The sequence below is a fragment of the Sinohyriopsis cumingii genome, chromosome 6, assembly GCF_028554795.1.
Source record: "Sinohyriopsis cumingii isolate HCF-2022 chromosome 6, ASM2855479v2, whole genome shotgun sequence".
In the NCBI taxonomy this organism is placed as follows: Eukaryota; Metazoa; Mollusca; class Bivalvia; order Unionida; family Unionidae; genus Sinohyriopsis; species Sinohyriopsis cumingii.
Window position 1 is genome coordinate 72162104 of NC_142966.1, and position 22122 is coordinate 72184225.

At 33.8% G+C, this 22122-nt stretch overlaps 1 protein-coding gene across 2 annotated transcripts in view; it reads right to left on the reverse strand.

The window, feature by feature from the left end:
- LOC149797188 (forkhead box protein O3-like) overlaps positions 1 to 8069 on the reverse strand; it is an 89734-nt gene extending 81665 nt beyond the window's left edge. For both annotated transcript variants that reach the window (XR_016421781.1, XM_089961869.1), the window contains exon 1: positions 7450 to 8069. Coding sequence is in view for 1 of the 2 variants with exons in the window: in XM_089961869.1 (XP_089817995.1) it covers positions 7450 to 7803 (354 nt within the window). In the remaining variant the exon portion in view is untranslated. The remainder of the gene's footprint in view (positions 1 to 7449) is intronic.
- Between the last annotated feature and the right edge of the window lie 14053 nt (positions 8070 to 22122).

Below are 22122 nucleotides of genomic sequence, written 5' to 3' on the forward strand. Positions count from 1 at the left end.
TTAATGGTGGAGGAAGAACCCGGGAAAATCTTGGAAAGAACCACCAACCCACAAGAAGCTACTGGTAAGCTTTCCCATGTACCCACATTGGACAAATAGCAGACTCTAACCCACGCAGACAGAGGTGAGATGGCAGTGATCCATAATGGAGAGTGCTTTAGACCACTCGGTGCCACCCAATAATAATAGTAATAATAATAATAATAATAATAATGACGTTATTTAGAGAAGGTAACTCAATTAATTACAGAACTAATCTACCTTGAGGCCTTCCATAAACTGACTTGTGCATTTAATTATCTGGTGTAGCCCAATACTTTAAGTGCTTAGTACATTATAATATTCATTATAATACATATGTTTAAAAAAAAATATTTTAAATTGACAAATTAAAATAAATTAAAAAAATCCAGAAATTGATTATATATATATATATATATATATATATATATATATATATATATATATATATATATATATATATATATATATAACTACCTACCAATCCAAATTTTGAAAATAGTACTATAAATAGACATATTTAGTCTCACACCCTACCATAACTGTCAAACAATGCATCGGTACTGCTCCATATCTTTAATCAGTGATGCATGATCAGGACAGCTTATCTGTTACTCCTGCTGTTCAAGTGAATGCTAACTATAGGTAACCTATGAAGAAGAAGAACAGAAATAGTCTTGCTACCAATTCATTGCTCACATACTTCATTTGTACACTCAATGTTGGTAGTGACTTCATAATATGGAAGGTCCAACTGATTGTGTCCTGTCAAGGTGATGAATATTCATAAATTACAGGTGTCTTTTACAAACTTGGAAATAAAATGCAGCATCTCATCAGCAAATTAAGGTTTTCTCAAAAAATGTTTGTTGGGATAGGTCCTACCACCAACTCGCTTAGAATATAAGAGGGGTCTGATTTGGACTTAGAGGCCATGGGCATGACTATCAAAATTTTTAAGTCTGTTCTATGAATGGGTGTTCTGCAAAAAAAAAAAAACACTGATGATGATTATTTAAACCTTTGTAACAATGACAGTTCATGCCTTCAAAGTGCAGATTGTTATAACACAAAACTTTTATGCATGACTGCATCACTGAATTCATTTCTTTATGACATCAGTGAATTGTCTTTCAAGAAAATTATTTTGCTTTAATGATGGCTTAATTTGGCCATTTAATTTCATTCATTGGTTCATATATATTCCGTATTTACCTAAAGTCTGATCATAGCTGCTAGTACATGTACATACACAGGATGAGCAAGTGCTGTCATATGTAACCGTACAGTACTTAGTGACAATTGTAATAGTCTGAAATTGGTGGATATGTAGCGTTCTCTTGTGGCCAGGATAAATATTACTAACTGATTTGTGTAATATATATGCTAACCTACATGTACACATGATCTTCAATTATAACTGTAGATGTTTTATAAGATGTATATCTTTCTTGCTATACAAAATTATTTTGCAATGAAACGATTGCCATATTTTGACAAGACCTATGAATAGCAAATAGGATATGCTGCATTTTTGACCTACAAAAACAGTAATCTTGCACAAGGGGTGGACTCGTAAGACAGGTTTTACTGCAGCAGTAGTAGTAGTAGCTGCTGTTGTAGACATGGTTGTTTTTCCAGAATGTGTGAGAAGGACATTTCATAAATTAAAACTGCAACTTGTCAAACTTGTCAACAAGTTGCCTTATAATTTACATTGTATTGCAGTGCTTCACTTTATGTGTACTTGTACATCAGCAATGCGTATCTGAAAAATTTCGTGTATTATTTTTGCCACCAAGCAATATTTCAAATATAATAATACCCCCAGTTCTGGCACAAAGGTTTAATTTTTTACTTGCATACGAGGAAATAAATTAGAGTCATCAGTAAACCTTAATAGAAGTGGGAGCCAAACAATAGATTTCTCTTTTCTGTCTATCCAAGTAAGAAAATCAGCAACTATTTTTCAAGTATATAGCTTATTTCAATTAAAAGACAATTTAGTTTTTACATCAAATCATGTTGTAACTTGAGGAAATAAAGAATATTAAATATATGTATATATCCTATATTTCAATGATATTGATTTCTTCACTTTTATGATGATGTGCATTTATTACAAAACATTTTACTTTATGCAAATATTTATATCTACTTCTATCTTATATTATATAACTGCCTGCAATTTCTTTCATCAAATAATTCTTTATTTCCCACTAATGTCCATGTCATTTTCATCTTGTCAAAGTTAGTCTGGCATTTTCTTGTGCAGTTATAAAATAATGGGAATATTTACTAATTAATGCAAATTTTGACAGAGAATAAACACTGCCATTTTAGCCTATCAAACACGTCAATCATAACATTTGTATAGCCATGGACAAAGCCCTGAGATGTACAGAACTTGCTAACTCTAACAAAATCTGCATGTTGCTAATACTAAGGCAACTGTTAAAAATGTAACTCATAAAATTTCTTTTGGCAAGTGTCTTAAAAATAATGGCACTGGTCTCTGATGATTAGTCATGTAGATTTCTTTAAAATGTGTGATCTATGTACAGCACCTGCAAGTTGTGTTTATCATCTGTCATTTACATGTACATTACAGGAGACTTTCATTTGTTACATCCACTTCTAAGTTCTTATGCATTGTTTGATGGCACACATACGTCTTACAACTGTTTCTCAAACAAGGAGAACCTTTTAATGGGAATCCAACTAAAATTTAATTTCTCCTTTTAAGTGGCATTCCAACATTTAAAGCCACTATCTCTGATTTTAATTGGTCGATGGAAGAATAATTCCATGTTAACTGACATTTTCAAATCATTTTCAATTTTGATGATAGTGCAACCTCCCTTTAGCAGTCATCCGAAATGACTGAAAAAGTTAACTGTTTTTGTAGGGTAACTGATGACGAGAGGTTATTTTCTCAGAAAAACAGAAGACGCAGCATCTATAAGCAGACTGGAAACGAGAGGTGATTGTTGTGTAAAGATGACGTGGCGATCGTTCTTGCAGTTCTGGTATTTATTTATTTTAAGAAGCAAGCATGTAAGCCATTTTTTGTTGTTTTTGTAATAAGAGTTTCCCCAAAAAACTAATAAAACATTCAAAGAATTAAAACAAAAGGATGATCCATAATAACCTAGTAAACCAAATGTTTTCATCACACTGGATAATTGAATCATGGACTGATTTCCCAGACTTCAGTAATCTTGGCATAGGGATTAAACAATATAATTATGAAAGATTACAACATTAATATTTTTTTATTACAGATCAAAGACCCTGAATAAGCTAGGCTTTTTAAGGCATCATTTTAGTTTTCCGAACGTAGTTGCTAGCAGCTTCATTCCTAATATTATTAGTAAATATTATTAGAAAAATATTTATTAATAGGCCATGAACTGTCACGTCAAGCATATACAATTATGTCAGTTTCCAGTTTATGGAATCTTTCAACATTTACATGTATAAACACTTTAAGTCTGCTGGTCAATGATTGGTTTCATGGATGTCAAGAATTATTAAGTAAATGGATAAAATAAGTGATCTCAAATCTCCCAGTGGTAAATAAATTATTACAAAACGTAATGTTTTCATTATCGTTAATGTAGATGAAAAGAGGGGTCTGCAAGTGTACATGGCCCAAAATAGGCAACTTGGTTTAGCTTTTAATAAACCAGTTTCAAAGAAAAATAGCCAGTAATATGAAAATATGTTCCTGTCATCATAAATTAATTGGTATCCCTTAATAAAGTACAATAATTATCTACTGTTCCATGCCAGCATCATAAAATATCATAAAACTGTTAAAAGCAAACACAAGATGAAAATTCCATTCTCAACAGGGACTGAAATTAAAGCAGATACCCTTTCAGATCCCATGAACTGTGCAATGTTCATTTGGTCTATGTTGCAAGGAGCCTGTGCATAAATGGAAAGGGAATAAATTCGAAGGGTGAACCTACCCAGTGAATTGCAGTTGTTCCATGGGAAAAGAATTAAACGAAAGTCAAGAGTGAGCTTGTGTGATTAAAGTTGTGATGTTATGCTGTCATATTTTGGGTTCAGCTTATATCTTATTAATGTAACAATAACAACATAACTAGTGGGCACTTCAGTCAGGTCGAGTGCCACCATCTTACTATTTTTGTACAAAGAGGGTATCCCTCTTTCGGGGCTCCCACTCTTTTAACTTTGATTGGATAATTTCATGAATAGCAGGAACATTTTACATGATAACATGCACAAAGGAAACCATTTGGGTTTTCTTTTAAACTATACGTTTTTGGTAAAAATTTGATATGGCTCAGATAATATTTTCATGAAAAATCCACAAAACATGTGGATCATGGGTTTCACGTGGAAGCGGTTTTATTTATATCTAAATACAGAATGTGCCAAGAATACTGTGGTACTTATCTTTGTTTCGTGGGAATAGGTTTGTATTATAATATACCCTCCGTCTCATCTTTAACCAGAAATGTGTCAGTTCTCTCCCTTGAGCACCTGGTAAAGGGAGCAACCACAGAGTTTGAGGTTTTATCAATAAAGTACAACGAAATCTCTGACAACACAAAATCACCTTATCAGTATAATAAATATACATATATTTATAGCACATTAAGGTGATTTATTGTAAGGTACTTTACTGACAAAACCTCAGACTCCTTTGGCAGTAACTATATACCCAATGAATATAAATATTGTTGCAACTGCTACCTGTAACCAGCAGTTTGTTTTTATTATTACTGCTACAAAATAGTATAAAGCCTGGTTGATACATCTGGATATGAAGTTAATGTAGTAGTAAAAATGTTTAGTACAAATTTATACTTGTATCTTCACAGATGAGATGTGATTGTTTTCTGTTTGAAGAATAAGACCCCCCCAACCTGTAATAATTTAAAAGAAACTTATGAAGTTTTTAAGGTTACTCACAGCTCATGCTGTTGTAGCATCCATACCCCCTGCATAAACATCTTCATTTGTCAGTGATTTTATTGTTATTTTACACTGTCTAAAAAATAAGTTAATACTGTTATGACAAAAAATTGCCAGCACAAACCAACTACGCAATGAAGTAACTGCAAAATAAATAAATAAAAATTAAAAGTATATACAGTACTGTATTAACTTTTCACAGGAAATATTAGAGAAATATACTTTCAGTCATAAAAACAATATTTTTAGATGAATTAGTCTAAACAAACTCTACTACAGGCAGGCATTATAAAAAGGAATAAATACATAGATTGTCTTGTTACAATGTCCTTATATATTTCTTTTGAAAAGTAAGGAGGCAGACATTACCAATCCCTATTCTTTTTAACTTTCACATGAATAAAAACAAGCTTTACACATAATATGGCTTTTGGAATGGACATACACCCATAACTGTAAATTCTGAGTAATTAAAGCTGCAAATTCTGGATTGGCTGACACACATTTCCCCAAAACTTCCTTTTATATACCATATACATTTGTAAATAATGCCTCAAGAACAGTCTGGTTATATTCTCTATTGAATGATTCATTAATTAACCCAAAAAAACTTTCGATCACTGGATTTGTTTTCAATATATACACTGTACAAAAAATGCTCACTTTTCTGAGGATTCAGTTTTTTAGCAGGCAATAACATTAATTGTTTACACTAGCTCGTAGCAAAAACCATGAAAAGGAGTATATTTTATTTGCTAATTTGTTATTTCTGATCCTCTGACCTTCTCAAAAATACCAATAATTATTAACCTGAGATGAAATTTTAAATTTGGCCTGTTATCCCTAAATAATGCAAGTTCAATTTTTTTAATTAGCAGAGCAAGCTTTAAAAACAATTGTAAAACTCTGATCTTTGTCACCTGTATTTAGTGCAATCTCCATATCTTTCTAGTAATTTAATTGTAAATTAGATCGCAAATCCTTGATTGTTTTAGTCCACATGTACCCTACAGTCCTCATCTTGGAAGTATACAAGCCTGATGATGTAAAAGTTTTTAAGACTTATTAACTAGGTGTGACCATGCTTTACCTGGGGATGAGGCAATCGAAAATGGACATAGTCATCACTTTCAAAGGGGAAAAAATGGACCAGAAATTCAGAATTAATTGGTAAAATTTTGAGTTCTGGCATCACTTTAATGCAAGTTTTTGGGACTGCGTCCACTGACCCCTACAACTCATACTGATTGCAAAAGGTACATGATTGGTCAAATAAACATAGTTAAATATACAGAAAATGGTATAATTAAAAGTGCAAAAATAAAATATTCCAAGGTTTTCAAAAACTATAATCAAATGCCTGGTCATTAACTATCATGGCATTTGCAAAAAGCTGCTTCAGTCAGTGAATCCAACCCAAAAGTTTTAAAAAAAGTTTAAATATGTAATCATTAAAAATCACAACTGACTTCCATTATCTCAGATCTAATTTCAATACTGAATACTGACATTTAAAACATGGCAGTACACAATATGTAAAATAATTAAAATCTTCTGAACATAAAAGTAACTGAATGCAATATTTACTGGTCATTTGTAACAACACAAATATTATAGTCAGACTATAATGTCATAACATATTTGTCATCATTGTATGCAAATTCCCAACTTATTCATTTTGCTCCTCAAAATATTGGTGCCACTGTCCTAATTAACCAACCTGAATAATAATCAAGCTGGGTCCGAACTAAAGTATATGGTGACACATGTGATCCATAGATAGGCACAGATGCAGTGGTAGGTATATGCAAAACAAATTAAAAGTATTAAAGTATACGTCAGTGTAAATGTACCACTTGTATTATTTGCAAATCGGATAAAAACAGGCATATTCAGTTTTGGTGCATCTCTATCTTTAATGTTTGATACGAAGTATAGTTATCACCACCACCACCCCCCAAACAAATATGTTGTGTGGGCGTGTACGACATTGTAAACAAACATGTGACCTGAGGTCCACATGCCAAATGTTACACTCATGGAACAAATACTGCATAATATAACGACAAGTTAAACAATTTTGCAAACGAGATGTGTGACCCAGTTACGACCCAAAACAATTAGCCTGCCAAGGCACGGACTGAGAGATAAAACCAATGAAATAGAGAGCGACTGCCTCCCAACAGACTAGGCCTGAATCAATAATGCCCCACTAACACAGTTCTAGTTTCACCGTTGCGACTGAGCACACATATGGAATAATGTGCAAAAAGAAGAAAAGAAAGGGGGAAGGGTGCATCGTTTGCACACTCAAAAATTCACACGTTTACGTCAGGTAACCTGCAAATCCATGACCTTGCAACTGTCATTACGCTGCGATGAAATGCAGGCTACAAATACACTGGTCATGTCTGGAGTAAATTACGCACCTGGCTATCAACATTAAAAACATTATTTCCGATACTGTATACATACCTTCCAACCCGCAGAACTTGTGTTGTCTCCTTTATCCTTAAAATAAGGCACATTCTGTACCATCCAGTCGTAAATCTGAGACAAAGTGAGGCGCTGATCTGGCGAGCTTTGGATCGCTTTGGTAATCAGGTCAGCGTAAGACAAATTTCCCCATGCATTTCTTCGTGACGATGTCTTCTTATTAATTCCTAAACTCTCTTTGATAAAACCATCAATTGCAGTTATGGTTTCATCAGGGATTGATGCTGGAGAACTCTGCGCTTCAATATCCTCCCTAGGCCGACACGGCCAAGTGTTGGAACGTGCCCTAATTTGAGGCTCGAAATTTGGGTCTATTTCAACCAGCGCGTCCATTTTGGATCTACTTCAAGCCAGCGCACTTGCTAACGTTATATGCAGCTAGAAATCCTTGCCTGTGACGATCCACTGTAGTGGTGAAAGTTTACCTCATGTAAGAACACATTCCTTCTAAATGAATGAAACGAATATCCATTTGCAGTGTGTACAGTGTAACCATATCAAAGCATGGTACATACATGGAAATTACATAAATAAATGTCAAAACCAAAACATAACAGTACACGCAAGTGTATTTCGGGGGCAATTATTGACGTAGTTGTTGTCACGGGTGATTTGCATATTATGCGCAATTGGTTTTTGCGCATAAGGTTAAGCTTCCGTGTGTATTAAATTATTCACTACGGTGAAATAAGTACGTTGAACAAGTTACGCATCGAGCTATTACGTACAGAACATAGGTTATGTAACCACTTTGAACAATGTACTGTTTTACAGTTTTCGGCAAATTTGCACCAGCCATTTAGTTGATATTACTAACTAAATAGAGCCCACACATCTTGTAATTTCCTTGCAGATACTTTCTTATTTATATAAAAAAATAGACAGCTTTGCATTTGTTTTATTTCTCAACTTATTATTTTCATCACGCGAATTAAACAGACGAATATGTATTGTAAACTATTAACTTTTCAATAATTGATCATGGAAAAAAATAGACCTTTGAATAAACATAAATATGTACAATTCAAGCTTTGAAAGATTGGCAGATTTTGTAGATTTGTTCTAAACTAATGCAGTTGACTAGTGAACTGCAATGATGTGAACACGTGTAGTATATTAAAGTATGTGTCACGTGGTTTGTATTGTAATGATGTATTATGCTATGTTTGCATGACTTGTAAATAATGTTCTTTTTTAATGTTTTATATTATATGTAATGTCAGTAAAAAAAAATCTCATCCAAGCTTATGTTTAATTATTGCATGCTGACTCGAATCTATATATGTATCTATCTTGAAGTGATGCTTCTATATTATGACTTAATAATGATGGCGAAAATGCTACCCGCTTTTATGCTCTTATTAATTATTCGCTGATTTTGAAACATTGCACTAATAAATTTGGTATTCATGTATGTATGTATTCAATTATAACAGCACGTCAGCACAATAATGACAATATGGTTCCGTTTCTATCGTCTTCGCTTGCCAAGGTTTCGATACGATAACCCTGTCTACACCTTGGAGTATCTAGCAGATATTTCTGTGCTTCTGGTCTATGAATTTTTATTGGATCCCATCAAAATTAAGTTGTTCAAATTTGAACACTCTTCGTATATGATCGAGACAATGGAAAAGCACATAGCTTGAATGGACTGATAAATAAGCAATTTTCCACTGCCAGTCCGTGTTTGTACAAATACCTTTCACTCAAATACACATGTAACGGTTTCCCTCTGGTACGTAGTCATATTTTCAATGTTAAACGTACAAATTATCCTTTTAATGTCAATTGCCTCCACTATTTCTGCCGATGTACAATGCACCGCTGTTACACGCTATTGGTTAGTTGACATTACATGCTAAGGGATGCAACTCATGATATGCAATAGATGTCGCTTGGACAAAGCACTAAAATACTTGTTCGATCCGACAATGAGTGGATAGGGTTATAATATCGGTTCTTGTTGTTGTTGTAGGGTTTAACGCCATTTTTTAAGCACACGACAGGATATACATGGCAAGCTTTCTCATATACCCACATAGGCTGAATCCGAGACTCGAACTCACGCAGACAGAGGTGAGATGGCAGTGATCCGTAACGGAGAGCGCTTTAGACCACTCGGGGCCCCTATATATATAATATCGGAACCTTGGCTAGCGAATATGCGATTCTGTAAGCACAACAGCAATTCTTCTGCTGATATGTCACACTATCATATAAATGATTTTCTAGCAAATTGGAATTTTCGTCAGAAGTATACATAGTAGAAGAAAAGAATATAAAAATCCAGACCTCCGAATTATGCACGATAAATTTTGTGCCGAATGCAGACTATATTTACTTGATTTTAACCATCAGTGGTTACTTGATGATTAGTGTAAACTACTTTATCATAGATAATGAATTATGAAAATATATTTTTTTATTTATTTATTATATAAGAATTTACTGCACAATATTAGAGTTAAAAAAATCAGCTTAGTTTAATGAATCCAGTGGCATTACACGTAATTATGAACGTAAATAATTTCTAAGGTTAAGGATTATGCAAATCTTCACACGAGAGGAAAACCAAGTAAATACGTTAGGTTGTGTGTTTTTTTAATTAAAAAAAAGGAAATTGGTATTTGTTGTTAATTTTGCTGATGTTAATGTTGTTGTTGTTGCTGCTGCTGTTGCTGCTTATGTTGTTGATGGTGATGACCATGGTGGCTATGTTCCTGTAATTTTGTTTTTGTTTTTAAATTTTTTTTTATATATATATATAAATTTGTAAAATAAAAAAGTAGCTTGTTGGAGGGAGGTATGTACATGAGCAAGGAACAACCACTAAAAGAAATACGTTGTCCCATAATATGTCTTTACTGACGTAGGCTTGTAGTAGTAGTAGAAGTAGTAATAGTAGTTGCAGAAAATAGAGTTATTGAAATGATTTACTTCCAGCAAACGATATTTTGTCGTATCGTATTATTATTCTAGTGGACACTATTACGAAATTACACCATTACATAGAAGTTACAGGATAATCTAAATAATCTATATCCCACTACCAACCCATCCTCTGATCCTCTGATCTAAATCTTCGCTTTTACAACTCATCCATCATAGAAAACATTATCAGCTTTCTGAATCGGTTTAGCGGAGTTAAGTTTACTAAGAAAACAAAAGTACAAATGGACAGACGGAAAGGATTGATATCAACATGCAACTTATATCCGCAAAAGTTCCGTTAGACATCCAAACAGTTGGACACTACGATTATATTTCAGGCTTCATTTACTAATTTTTTCACTGTGCTTCATTTAACTTCCATCATCGCTCAGTCTAAACAGCAATACGACTGGACGAAAAATATAACAAATAAAGAAGAAGAAGAAAAAATAACAACCAAAAGTTACAAACGAAAAGAACAGGCAACCCGATTCATCCATGTCACTCAACCAAATGACAGGATGGACCAAATCAAGGTAACATAATCCGTTGACGGCAGTAGCTGAAAATCTTGATACGATTAAATCATATCAGGTAACTGTGATCTACGTTATATTAATCCTTATGACATGGCGTTATTTTAATTCTTTTGACATGTCTTCATCCATTTACATATATAGTTATGGTATCAACGATTGTCTTAAAAACTAGAGATGTTATATACTTGACGCATGTTCCTCCTTGGAAAAATTGATGCAAACAATAAGCATGAAATACAGGTCACGGTAACTTAATTTCCTAAATGTGTGGTATTTATTATGATCCATTCGAACATCAAGTTGTATGATTAATGTTTTTTGCTTGCTCTCTGCAGACAACAGTGTATAAGAAATTGCACTAAATACTAACTGCAACCAAGATTTTTACTCCGATGGATTAACGGACTGAATGTCAGATAGTCACGAATTAATAAACCGGTGTTGTTTTGTAATCATGACACAAAGAAGCTCATTGTAAACAATATTTTACTTTTCACCAACATTGCTAGTTCTGCGTTCAACTAATTTCTTAGGCACGACTCGTTGAAGAATGACATAAATTAATACAGATATACATTCCTGGAAGTGGGAAACGACCCTTTCCGTTTGGTGACTTCGTGAGTGGTAACAGTCTCAGCCAATGAGAGGCATGATTATCATGTTAGGATGCAATAACCTCTCTAATCATCAAACCTATACGAGATCTTATAATGTTAGCATATATTGTAAAGCTAATCAAAATCAACGATATACGGTCCCCAACCCCAGCCAATTACATGCAAGATCTGCGTAGATCTCGCTCATTATCGAAATCGTCTGAGATCTTGATGATATAAGCTCTTATTCCAAGACGGATAAAACTTTAACCCCAATTTCAAACGTTGTGGTAACTGATGACGGACAATGCCTTATATTCAACTCAGTTAGCGAATCATCATGACTTCGTTTGTTAGTTTTAACCGCACTGATTTTTTTTAAAAAAAACACAATTTGTGTTATATCGTACCATGAAATTGGGCATCAAGTGTCTTTTCTCAGTCAACCAGAGCTGGTCTGGCAGTGTATCGATCCCTCTTCTCTTGATTACGAGTCCGACGTTCTACCAACTGAGCTATAGAGAATCCCTGCAAACTACAAAATAGAGCTGGAAAAAATGACATACAGAAGGGAAAGAGCAAATTCTGAACACCAACCTAATAACCCAACGTATAGAAAATTGTTAATACTATTTTCAGGAATAATTAAATAAACAAACAGATTTTGAAAATTGTATTCCTTAAGATTTTTCTACTGTCAAAATCTGAAGGGATTCGGCAGGAAAAACTACCCTAACGTCAGAAGAAAAATAAAAGCACGACACGTTTTTTGGTCTCTTACACTACAAAATACTGCAATAAACAAAGGGTTTGTGTTTCGTGTTATTTGTATTTACGTCTCTTTTTATATTAGATTTTAGTCTTTATGCCTTGATTATGGAGAGTCGGTGATGGGAAGATATTATCCAAACCAAGTAATTAGTCAATGTAGACACCAAATAAATATGGTAGAGTATTCAGATGATTTTACGGTGGTGCGGAATTATTTCGTAAAATGGAACTTCCTAATATCACAACATCTGGACTTATCGGGGTATTCTGGTGTATAAGTGATTAGTATTTTGAGACAGGAATGCTGCTTTGTATTAGATGTTTGAATCGTGTTTTGTGATGTATGTCATACAGTACCAATCTTTGTGTAGGAAAGGCTTACTAATTGATCATACAAACGTGAAGCAAGAAAACGTATGCAAGACTTAAATTAGTTTCGTGACGTTAGTCATTTGCACGTTTTTAGAACCCTTCAGTGGACATCGACTGTTGTCTAAAGTCCATCGAAACTGGAAAAACATTCCCAAATGAGATACTGTTTACTGGTGATCCGAAGTTGCTTAGAAAGCATTTGCTACATAAATTTGAAGGCAGTTTACAATTAGCGACCCTTTTTGAAGAAATTGTTCTCAATCATTACAAGTTGTAAGTTTTAAACCCAGCAATGAAGACGTATAAATATGAAAAATAAATCCTATATAGCAGTCGATTAATTTGGCATTAGAGAATACTAAAATGTCGTATAATTTAGAGCGTGGCTTTTTTTAAAAAACTTTTAGGAAATTTAGATTGGTCATAATATTCGCTTCTCAAAATTCTCTTCAATCTTTGAAGAAAAAAATCTTATTCACAGTAATTGCTTTTTATAGGGGATTCTGAAAACCCGTCAAGTAAAACAAAATTTTCATGTTCAGTATAACAAGGGAGTAAACTTGTTTCACGTACTTCTAACCTATATTGGTGACCTCCCTTGTCTCCCAGCATAACGTACTGTTTGGTTATGTGTGGTTTAACGGTATTTTTCATTACGTGGTAGGCTATACATGTCCGCCAGTATATTTGGTGGAGAAAGAACCCGGGATGACTCACGGTCTAATTCAGTTCCCATAGTAAACTTATGCAAACACCATGATACTAAAAATTCAATAACTTAAATTTTTTTAGTGTTCATGATCAAACCTATATTTATCAATGTAGATGAAACCTGGATGTCAGCTTCTGTGTAGGGGAAAGGACATGAGCCGCGGCATTTTCTGGACTTAATGTGCTTTTAATTTTGCACCAAAGAATCAGGTGCTAATTTTAGTAATGAGTGTTCAAACTCAAGACTGTTAAGATGGCGCTATGCAGTTTCGCATTTTGCATAAGGGTTAGGATTTAAAGAAAAAGAATGTCCCCGGCTTTTCTCACTGGTTATACTGGCTATTTAAGAAAGACCTTGTATATCTTAGGTATAATGCAAAGAACCTTTGATTCCCTTTATTTTGGTGTATGATTGATGGGTGTACTATGGGTTATAGAGTATACAGCTTGGCCTTACTTCAAATGTGCATCTTGCAAAAAAGTGCTAGCTCTACTTGGTCCTTTTCACTTTCTGAACTTCAGAGGTAAATTGTATAAAAAAGAGCCGATAACTTTTTTTTTACATTTTATATATTTGGTAATTCGTTCATTGCACTTTCAGAAGCTGGTATTGTCTAGTCTGGCAAAATTCATTTTCCCTATTTTAATAGCTGCTATGTATAGTGTACTTTAGACTAATTCAGACTGATTTTTTAACACAAGGGAGCAGTCATTTTAGTTAGCACTGTGCTTAAATCATGTAAAATTTCCAAAAGTACAATATCCAAAAGAAATATCATCCACATTACATTAATGTAGCATAGAGGTATGCAAACATTCTCTCCACTGTGCATGTTTTAAATGCGAACTACTTCACCTTACATACGTTACTCTCTCAAAAGTACATACTATCTGGTGAGCGCCACCTAAAGGACTGAAATTCCATCAATAAAACAATGTCTCTATTTTCTTCACTTACAACTAGGATAAGCTCTCAAAAGATTCTTTTTCCTGAAACATAAGTTACATTATTAGGCAATCCTGGTCAGCCGAACCCACATATGTTCTATTTTAGGTCCACCCATTTCCAGGTTGGTTCCCATTTTTCCATATCATTAGTACCGTTGTCAGAGAAGACCAAAGGATGAAACACCGACCAACGGGAAGCTACTGGCAAGCTTTCTCACATATCCACGTTGGTCGAGCCGAGACCCGAACTCACGCAGGCAGAGGTGAGATATGTGAGCTGTAAAGTCATGCGCCTTAAATCACTTGGCCACCCGAGGCCCCTTCTAAAAGGAGAAAAAGTGTGTGTGTGTGTGTGTTGTAACGCGATTATACCGGTTTAATTTTCAGCGCAAGCTCTCTTACATGTAAAGAATTACTTCCAGTTACTCGACTTCAGCAATCCTTAAATTGAGACCTTGAATTGGTTACAATATTATAATGTACTGGTAGTATATAGAAAGTCGTCTGATAATAATAAACGAAATCCCCGAAGAAATAATGGCTTCTCACACTAGCTACTTATATGTGAGGAAACTATTTATCTATCGACGTAAATAGAAAACATAAAATCAGAATGAGAAAAATAAATTATATATTCTAGTCTTCAAATGTCAATTAATAAATTAATATAACAGAATTTACATATTTTTTCTTATGTTTCCTCTATCTCATTATATATATATATATATATATATATATATATATATATATATATATATATAGAACAGTCTCAACAATCTATATTAAATAATAATATTTATCAAAATAAAAATTACTATTAAGATTTTAAGAATATGCATAGGGGCAACATTAAAATCCCAATAGCAAACGGATTAAAATCAATAGAATTAACATGCGAAACAGATGACCATTTCTGTCAAGACAAAAATATAAACTCATACAAATGTACTGAAATAGCGTTATGGAGGCCCTATATTCCTAAGTACAAGTACTCCACGCAATATCTTTGGTTTTTATTTTCATTAGTACCGAAATTTACTAAATATTTAGATGGCTGAAATGAATATATATTTTCTAATATGATTACTTTCAATTAATTTCGATTCAGAGAATGATAACATTTCATATCACTTTTGGAGGCCGATTATACAGTATGCATTTGCATACGAACCCGATACCGGTTGAAAGGAAACTGACGGGTGTGCACGACACACATATTTAAAACCTTTGGTTGCACCACTTCACAATGTAACTCTCCACCAACATAGTACATAATTCTAACATGTATTTAAGACAATACATACTACATATTGTTAAAATATTGAGATTCAAGACAAATATTGAGTGCTAATTATATTATTACACCTTTAATGACAAATATGTGACCAAATATTAAAATCATTGTGTCAGACGTAAAACTTTAAAAATTGGCCACCAAATGGTCGGTGGTGCGGGAAAAATTAGAGGATGGTAAGTGCAGTATTTTATTACTGAGTAAAACTTATTCTGAGTAAAAACCCGTTATATAAACGGTTTGTTGGTGTTCAATTATGCTTGTACATAGTGCATATTGAAAATCTAAGGGACCTCCAATACATAAATTGCCTCCAAAACAAAGATGGCGGACATCGTAAAATAAATTGAATGTTGTGCATAATATCAATCATACAGAACACACAGGGGTCCCAGCCAAAATGATCCAAATCGGACACGGCGTTTGCTAAGAACATTCGTGAAAACCGTCTTTCACTGATCAGTATTCGGGTAATAAAAGTCATAATACCGATTTAGCTAGTGTTCTATATCATTGTTGCTAAGCGACCTTGTTTAGCAATACCACGTTATCGGATATTGTTCATCAATAGGAGTCTTCTTGGTCTCAGACGCACGTCATGCACATTCTTCGTTCGAGGTAATATATATAAACCCATGTTAATTGCAGAAATCATTGTTCTTCTTTGGCATGACTTTATATGAAAAACGAATGTGTCTTTCTCGTCTCAAATGCAAGCTATCCATAAAGAATAATATTGCTTGGTGAAAAAAGAGTTCCTCCAGCCATGATCTTTGAGTTTTTAACTCCCAAATAAATGTCTTCCCTTTCCCCAAATGCAAGCATCTACAATTTTCAGTTCATGTAAGTGGGAAAGAAATATAGTTTTCTGGTAAGAAAGAAAATCAATATATCGCGCACAAACCATTCATCTTCGTAGTCACATTAACCTTGACCTTTGACACGCAAGTCAAAAGGTCTATTTCTTATCTCAAATGCAAATAATATTACAAAGTTTAATTAAGATATCATGTATACAAAAGATAAGTTACGGACCTTACATTATGACTGATTAACATCATAAGATGACGCGCTCAGCATTCATGCGTATAAGAAGGAGAAATCATTAAAATACAAAACCAAATTATTAAAAATAAAGACCTTTACAGCTGGAACATCACCACGATGTGCAGGATGGCATCTAGGGCTCATTCTACATTCTCGAGCTCGTGGATGAAGAAGAAAAAAATAAAGGAGAAGAAAAATGTAAAAAAGAAAGGAAAAAAAGGTTATTTTGGAAGATTTAGGCAGGAAAGATGATTACAGGAGCTTTAGCACATTCAGAGAATCCTGGCCTTTTTCCAGATTAACTAGATTTTGATAAATCCCGCAAGAAATGCGGACATTATCGACACAACATCAGTTTACTCGTATTTCTATGTAAAAAGAAAACATAACTGATTTTTTCCCATAGACAACATTGTGCCTTTTTCCACAAAACAAAATACATTTGTATAAAAAAAGGATAGAGCTGTAATATGTGTAGAAAATAAGTCACTTGTGTTACGTCTATCTATACCAGTAGCGCCCGCAGATTTTTTTTTTTTTTTGGGGGGGGGGAAATGTAGTTGTCACTTTTCCTGATATAGGCCAAAACATGTTTAGATGTGAAAAATAGGAGATGCTGGGCAACGCTGATGATCTTTAATATACTAATTTCCCCCCGTGATCGAAAGTTTGCACTTCAAAGAAGAGGTCATTTTCTAGTGTGTAGATCCATTCATACTTTTCAAGCTGATTAGTACTATTAAATCCAAGTAAACATCATGTGGTCCGATTTCACGACACGAGTTATGACCTAATTTCTGATTGGTTAACATCTGATCTCGTTTACACTCATTCTAGAATGAATATTCGTCTTTTATTTGTCTCTGTATTGTGTATTAGCTTTGTATAGAAGAAAATTATTAAGTAGAATTAAGCATTCTTAGTATTAAACACCCGTTTTGGAAGATGTTCAGTTATATTGAGAGGACTGATTCGTTTATTTAATTATTCAATGGAATTGCAGTGCTCGAAAAATTCAGAATAATTGGAATACTAGCTATCACGGAATTACTGTGAATTCATTTAGAGACCATTTGGATTTACAGCTTTTACGGCATTGTTGTGAATTCATTTACATATTTTGAGATTAAATCAGAGTGAATTGTCTAGACTGTTAATACATCAGTACACCACAGGACATCTTGCGGAAAATCCGTTAGAACTCATTCGGATTGCTCGATACGTTTGGATTTGAGAGAACATTTAAGACTGTTTAGGATTTCATTCACCATACTGTTATGTTTACTTTCTTCTCTTGTATTTTAGGAAATAAATTATATTTTCAAGTATAAAAAACTTGTTGGTTTTCGCTTTTTCTTGATACTAAGTTTAAGACTATATTGTAGTAATACTTGAAGGGAATGACTCTGTACTGGTCGAAAAGAATTTCCATGACTTTAATATAGGACCATTTCTTCTTTTTAACTGATGAGTAATAAAAGATTTTCAAATTAGGCATCGTGGCAGCCATATTATCGGTAAGATCGGTATAATTTTCATTTAGGACCAACTAGACATCATCAGAAGTCTTATGGCGAAATCCATCAAGGTATGGCCATCCAGGAGGAGTTAGAGCTTAGTACAGCATAAAGAGTGATAGCCTTTTAAAAGGAAATGGAGAATGGAGCAAGCATGGATCGTGAACTGCGTGTCTTCCTCGATAAGCACGTCTCTTTGCGATAGTAAGTAATTGATCATCCATGTCAGGAGATTTCCTGTAACACTCAAGTTCATACACCTTTTGACCAATTCGAAACTTCATTAAGGCTGTTGTTATGTATATTTGATTTAATTTATATTTGATTTCATTTCATTGTTTGTAAGTTTTAAAATCTTTTTATTTTTAATTTTATTACATGTCAAAGTGATGTAAATTTTTTAAACTAGAAATCTTATACTCCATTCTTAATGCGTGATTGATAATAGTGAAATTGAAACTGTACTGGCATACGTGACTTAGACATGTAAATACCTTCTAAACTGTTATGGAATGTGATTACGTGACCCCGCATACGGGTATCTGTTTTGCGCGTTATTTGACTGTATAACCTTTGTCTATAGAGAAATAATCTCAGTCTGGGCTTTTACCTCTACACTGGAGAGTGCTTGTTTGTGACCAGTTTGGAGTTACATTTTAAGTTTTATTCAAAATATTTGGATTCTAAAAGATTAATTCTTTTTCTTAGAAATATTTGAGTGCTCAGCGCTAGACTGACTACAGTATACGTCATAGAAGTCCATTTTGGATTTTTCGTCGGGACTCGAACTTAAATTCATTAGAACATTTCATTATTAGGACTTCTAAAATTTAATTCGTGGATTATTCTTAGATTATTTTTGGATTTGATTTTTAAAACTGTAAGTTCTTATTTTTTCATTTTTACATTGTTTTACCAGGCAAATAAATGATTTGTTAAATTTTCAAAGCTTGTTGATTTCACTCTTTCTTTTGTTACGGTTTATTAGAGCCTAAACACGTAACATAAGAAATTGGGTCGCTTGTCCTCTGGATTTTTTAATTTTGGCTAAAATATTTTAGAAAAATGTTTTTCGAAATTTGAATTTCCTAGTTTTTGAAATCTTTCAAAATCCCAAGTATTCTTTTACAATTTTGAAATCTTTAGTGAAATCAGCTTTTTCTACAATATCATTAAAGGTAGAGAATATTTCGAATTTTACTCAGGAGTGGATGGAAATTTTAAAAATGGAAGTACAACTTAAAAAAAAGTTGGAATTAGAGATAAGACATGCTCAGTTTCAGTTAGAAAAGAGAGATGGAAGTAAAACGAATGCAGTTTCAGAAAGAGATGGAAGTAATGCAGTTACAATTTGAGAAAGGACAAAGAGAGACAGGAAAAGGAGAAAGAAAAACAAATGTAATTGGAAGAAAGAGAAAAAGATAAATGCAGTTACAAGAAAAACAAATGCTATTAGATAAAAAAGAAAGAGGGAAAGAAACGGAATTTCAAATTCGGTTAAAAAAAAATTAGAGCTGGCAAAGGGAAAACGGTTCCTTACTTATGATGTTTTAAGAAATATCAAGTTAGTACCTCCTTTTCTGGAAGAAGAAGTAGACAGATATTTTCCTTATTTTGAAATAATTGCTGAGAATTTGAAGTGCGAAGTGGCCAAGAGAGTACTGGAGTCTATTATTGCAATGTGTACTTACTGGTAGAGCTCGTGATATTTACATTTTACTGTCACTAGATCAGAGTGCTGACTATGATGTAGTTAAGGACTATATTTTTGATAGGTGGTGCTCCTCTAGAAACGTTAATAAAGATTACGAAAGTCTCAGACGATTCATATTGGTTGAAGAGTTCAAGAACTATGTCTATACTGACATTAGAATTTATCTTGACGAGCATTAAGATCGAAAGCCTACTCCTTCTGCTGATGAGTATTCTTTAACTCATAAAGTTCCTTTTGTAAATAAGACTTCTACTCATCAGTCTTCTGGCAGAAAAGTATTTCAGCATAACACAAGCCCTTCTAAATCTCAAACTGGCATAACCTCTAAAAATCAAGCTTCGGATAAGCTTGACTAAAGATCCTTGTCTCTTCCTACGTGTACCCATTGCAAGAAGAAAGGACACGTTATTTCTGATGGCTACAAATTAAATATTTGGCATCAGAATCAAGACAGACCTATTCCAAATGCTCTTATATCTAAGAGGTCAAGGTCACGGTTATTTATTGAAAGCAATATATGTGTTGGGTCTAATAAACCCCAGTCTGATTTTATTATGGAGACTCATTAACCAGTCATATCGATGGGTTCTATATCACTCTTGGGTGATTCCGCCAATCCTATCCCTATTACAATGTTAAGGGACACAGGAACTTCTCAGTGTCTTTTATTGTCAGGTACTTTGCCTTTTTCTGAGAAGTCTTCTTCTAATGAATGTGTACTTATTCAGGGAGTAGAGTGGGGCTTTGTTAATGTTGCTCTCCATTATGTAAATTTGTCATCCGACTTCGTATCAGGACAAATGACAGTCGAAACATTGTTTGTTCTACCCGTTGAGGACATTCATTTATTACTAGGCAACGACCTAGCTGGTGGTTAATCCCCTTGCAAATGACAAGCCTTGTTTGGATCAGAAAGTCGATCCGATTGAAAAAGAATTCCCTGATTTATTTCCAGCTTGTGCAGTTACCAGAGCTATGGCAAAGAAAGCTCTTGAGAATGATGTTGATAAGGAAAGTATTCCTTTAGCTGACACATGTACTGGTCAGGCTTTTGATGAGGTCACTTTCACTCCGTGTTTGGATCAATCAAAAGGTATTGATTACAGTGATCCTCTTTGAACTACCCACTCTCTTTATTCTAATCAGGATGACAAACGACAATCACTTATCGTCGAACAGGAAAAAAATCCTGAGATCTCCTGTTTGTTTCAAAGGACCAATAGTGAAACTGAAGCCACCCACTGACGTACCTGTCTATTATTTCATTAAAAATGGATACCTCCCGAGGTGCATGCTGGTGATGAGTGGTCAGTGAACTTTTAAATTGTAGTTCCAAAACCTTACAGACAGGAAATGCTTAGGCTGGCCCATGAAACTCCTTTGGTTGGTCATTTAGGGATTAATAAGACTTATCGCAAGATCTCGATTCACTTCTATTGGATAAAAACCTAAAGTGATGTTGGTAAATACTTTAGATCTTGTTATACTTGCCAAATGGTAGGAAAACCCAAATCAGAGGATACCTAAGGATCATCTACAACCTATTCATTCATTTGACGAACCTTTTAGTAGAATTATGGTAGATAGTGTTGGTCCCTTACCTAAGACCATGTCAGGTAACCAATACTTGTTGACCATAATGTGTGCGTCAACATGGTTCCCAGAGGCAATTCCTTTGAGGAATATTAAGTCTAAAACCATAGTAAAAGTTTTGATAAACTGGTTTTACTCAATTTGTCAAAAGTGAAATTATGGTTTTACAGAACTTAAATGGAGAGAACTTTTGAGTCTGGTAATAGAGTTCTGTCTCTCTTGCTCATTCTTCAACATTTTCTTCAATTTAGATATTATGGCCCTTACAAAGTTAAGAAGAAAATGAATGAGTTAAATTATAATATAAGTGCTCCTGGGACCTAAATAAAGTATAGTAGTACCAGTATATTGAAAGAGATAGCCAGGTTAAATATGCAGTTCATTTAATTGTACCTGCTCCACTCAGTGAAGATTTAAGTGAAGGAATATCATCTGATTCTACTGATATTGGAGCGACAAATCTTCGGAATTCAGAAATCATGAAAGATCTAGACCAGAATCTTTCACATTTGCAAGTGCAAGAAGGCAATGAACTTAAACAGTTATTATTTGAATATGTGCACTTATTTCCAGATGTTCCTAAAAAAGCGAACGAAATTTTCAATGACGTTGAAAT